Raw genomic sequence first — 3,840 nt, 5'->3', positions numbered from 1 at the left:
GGGGGGGTGTTGGGAGGCAGGAGTGACAGTAGTGGGAATTTGACCGGGGAGGCGGGGCACATCTCATCAGTAAGGGTACCTGCATAGTGAACATTTGTATACCTAACTCTGGATTGCATCCCACATCTTTAAAATAAAATAAAATAATTTTTTTTAAAAGAATTCCTTTACACATATTTATTCCTTCCCCACTTTACACAAAGTGAAGTATTAAACACCTCGTTTGCTGTTTTAGTTTAACAACATATTTTTAAAATATTCTCCTGTCAGTATAGTACAACGGAGGAAAAATAATTTTCTCTGTACCCTCCATAGTTCTTAGTTGGATGGACTCCTTTAATAAAAGGGACTAACAAGAAGAAAACACGTTTATCAACATGTGTACCTCCTGAATAGATGGGAGATAACCCAGAGAAATGAGTAAGCCTCAAAGAGTTCTCTTGGACTTCAAGCTTAAATATCATAATTTGCTGAAAATAAGAAAGGAGAGTATGGGGAAATGCCTGGTATAATAAGGTGACCAGGAAAGGCACCATAAACAAGGGTAATGTCTGTTATGGAGACATTACCCCTGTCAATGCTTTCCCTGCTAATTAAGATTCTAGTGATTTAGTGACCTTCTCTTCCTGGTGCAAAGATAGAGACATTCTTACAAATGGAGATTTTTTTTTTTTTTTTTTTGAGTTGGAGTCTCACTCTGTCACCCAGACTGGAGTGCAGTGGCCGCTCCTGGTCACTGCAATCTCAACCCACTGGATTCCGGCGATCCGCCTCAGCCTTCCTAGTAGCCGGAATTACAGGCAAGCGCTACCATGCCCGGCTGATTTTTTTATTTTTATTGTAGAGATGAGGTCCCACCAAGTTGCCCAGGCGGGTCTCGAACCCACGGGCTCAGGCAATCCACTCACCTCAGCCTCCCAAAGCGTGGGATTACAGGCTGAGCCACCGAGCTGGTTTACAGCTGCATTTTACATTTAGATAGTAACATTTAAAGTAAAGAGAGTTTACGAGACCTGAGACATCATGCATTACAAAAGTTATGCAAATCACAAGACTTACAATTACATTGATACTGCATAGTTCAAAGAAAGGGGGTAAATAGGGACTTACATCTTTGAGCCTAGTCTACAGGGAAGTCAAGGATCCCCTGAAGGTACTTACTGGGAGTGCACAGAAGACAAGGGGATTCACAGTAATGTGCTCAGGAACGTGCAGGAGTGCTTGAATCCCTGCCATGCACTTCTCTAGGGGCTGTAGCAACATGGAGGGACATTAATGGGTCCCTGTATCAATAGCTGTAACTTTCTTTTAGAAATGGTAACTTTTCAGAGCTTCTCCTGCATCTATAGTTTCTCAAAATAATCCTTATGCCAAAGAGGCATATTTTAGGATGGCATATTCTGGTCTCTTACTGTCATATTTAGGAGTGGTATGTCCTGGACCCCATCAATAGAGTGTGTTCTTGTTTTGTTTTGTTTTTTAATAGCAGGATAATATCACATTTTGTGGGTGTACTGAAGGAGTGCAGGGAATTTCAGCCCAAAATATGGCTCCCTGATATAATGAGTATTTTGAATTAAAAACTTTATAAATCAACAAACATTGAAAGAGACTCTTCCTCTATCTAGATAAAGATAGGATGGACCTACCAAGGAGAACAACTGTAGTTGTTCCTCTTCCTGCTATTTCATTATCCATTATTGGAAAGAAGACCAAGGATGTAATCACCCTTGAATAGACCCTTTTATAAATAATGACTGTCTCCAAGAATAATTTAAGTTCCAAAGAGAACTATTTAAGGTTAATTTCTGATCTCTGATCCAATAAGTCTCCCTCTTAATTTTTTCTGCTCAATGGAATTTCTCTTCTCCCTATCCCATAACCTGTTTTTCCAGCCCTCATTGTTTCTGTAACCTCAAGATGGTATATACATTTCTGGATCCCATTAGGATGTCAGGCAATTACTCTATGATTTTCCCCATGTGCACAATTAAATAAATTCTTATGCCTTTTCTCTTATTAACCTGACTTATTATGGGTTGATTTTTCAGCAAACTTTCGGGGTCAAGGGAGTCCCCCTCATACCATTATTTAAACATTCCATTCTCGTTAAATGGACATTTCTAGGCACTATTTTGACCTGGCTACCTTACTGAATTCTCTTATTGCTTGTGGTAATTTCTTCTGTTGATTATTTTGGGTTTTCCTGGAATAAAATATCATGTTTAATTTTACACTTCTAATTTCCTTTTCTCGTATCATTTCATTGACCATTATCTGACTTGAGTTTTTAAAGGAGTAGGTCTTAGTCAAAGTTGCAAGCATCTGTCTGATTTATTTATCTAGTTATTCCTTCCCCACCTTTCCACAAAAAGTGACATATAACCTTGTTCTGCAATTTGCTTTTTTAGTTTAACAATATATTTCAGAAAGATTCTCATGTCAGTATAGTAGAGGGGAGGAAAAATTAAATTTCTCTTTACCCTCCACGGTTTTTAGTTGGATGAATCCCTTTAATGAAAGGGACTAACAAGATGAAAACAGAAGTTGGCTAACATGTATTCCTCCTGAATAGATGGGAGATATCCCAGAGAAATAATAAGCCCCTCGGTGTTGCTCCCATGGGACGTGGGGTGGGGGTGGAGATAAGAAGAACCGACACATCAGGTTAGTTTGACCTGCTGATGATGCGTTGTAGCCACAGTGATCCTGCTCAATAGAAGAGGAACTGCAGGTTCAAACGTTTGGTGCTATGTCCTTGACTTAGGAGCCATTGGGGCGAAGCTACCATCTGTGGGATTATGACTGAGCGCCTCTAAGGATCCAGCCCAGGCTGACAGTACGGCAGTGCTGCGGAGCCTCGGTTGGCCTCAGATAGCGGGTCCCCCGCTGGCAGGACGCCCTGTCCCAGGGGCAGGCACGTCCCCTGCCCGCTCCCCACCCCCTCACGGCGCATCTGGACCTGTCTGGTGGGCAGAGCCCCTTGCCCTTCATGCAACCTCACGTTCGTGGGGAACCTGGTGCTAAACCATCCCTAGACAACCTGCTTCTGGGTCAGGTTTCCTATGTAGCAGAGCAGCTCCCTTGCTGTGGTCTATTAAAAGTCAGGCCTGGGCACAAGGGTTGCTCTGTGCGCGCGTGGGCGGGACAGGGGCCCACGGCACCAGCGGCCCATCGATCCTACCCTCCTCCCCCTCCCAACCCTGGGAGTCTCCTCCCCGTAGCACGCCGGGGGTGTGAGCAGGTGGGCAGGGATATGGCCCTCGGACAGTCCCCCCCTAGGAGCAGGCCTCGCCTTCTTCCTCCACCTTGCCGTGGTTCCATCCGGCTGCAGCCCTCTCCCCTGCCACATGGAGAAGCAGGCCATGCCGAGCAGTGCCCTTACGCTCCAAAAAAAAAGGAAGGAAAAAAAAGAAAAGAAACAACACAAACATGCTGGTAGTCATGCTTTCTGTGCCACAAGTACTAAAGATCTTTCTCTCTGATCCATGAGCCAGATGTCTTCTACAGCATTCATGAGACAGAAACTGATTGATTTATTAGCTTAAATATATGGTAAAAGCCAGTCCCAGATTCTGGCCCTGTTCCCGCCAATTTTGAGTCATGATACTCAGTTTTCCCTTTGCAGTTCCTTAAAGCCCCTTAGCAGCCAACAAATAAGGCCAGAAAACAAGGTCAAAAGCCTATAGGCCCAGTCCCTTTTGTGCTTGAGCAGGCCTTTCTTAATCTCCTTCCTCATGGTTTCCTCATGTTATGAAATAATGTTTCCAACAATCAACTCATAGCAATCTCATTTTTAATTTTGGCTTTCTTAAGCATAGTAAGTGAGGTTAGGTTGTT

The 3,840-nt window shown here is 43.4% G+C and overlaps 1 protein-coding gene across 1 annotated transcript in view; it reads right to left on the bottom strand.

Moving 5' to 3' along the window:
* Nucleotides 1-3,367, bottom strand: part of SNX18 (sorting nexin 18) — a 52,340-nt gene extending 48,973 nt beyond the window's left edge. The window contains exon 1 of the mRNA XM_021712036.1: nucleotides 3,203-3,367. Within this exon, the coding sequence (XP_021567711.1) occupies nucleotides 3,203-3,367 (165 nt within the window). The remainder of the gene's footprint in view (nucleotides 1-3,202) is intronic.
* Nucleotides 3,368-3,840: the final 473 nt, after the last annotated feature.

Source organism: Carlito syrichta, unplaced genomic scaffold (assembly GCF_000164805.1).
Source record: "Carlito syrichta isolate Samal-C Ts95f unplaced genomic scaffold, Tarsius_syrichta-2.0.1 Scaffold303023, whole genome shotgun sequence".
NCBI lineage: Eukaryota > Metazoa > Chordata > Mammalia > Primates > Tarsiidae > Carlito > Carlito syrichta.
This window is presented reverse-complemented; position numbering and strand designations above follow the sequence as displayed.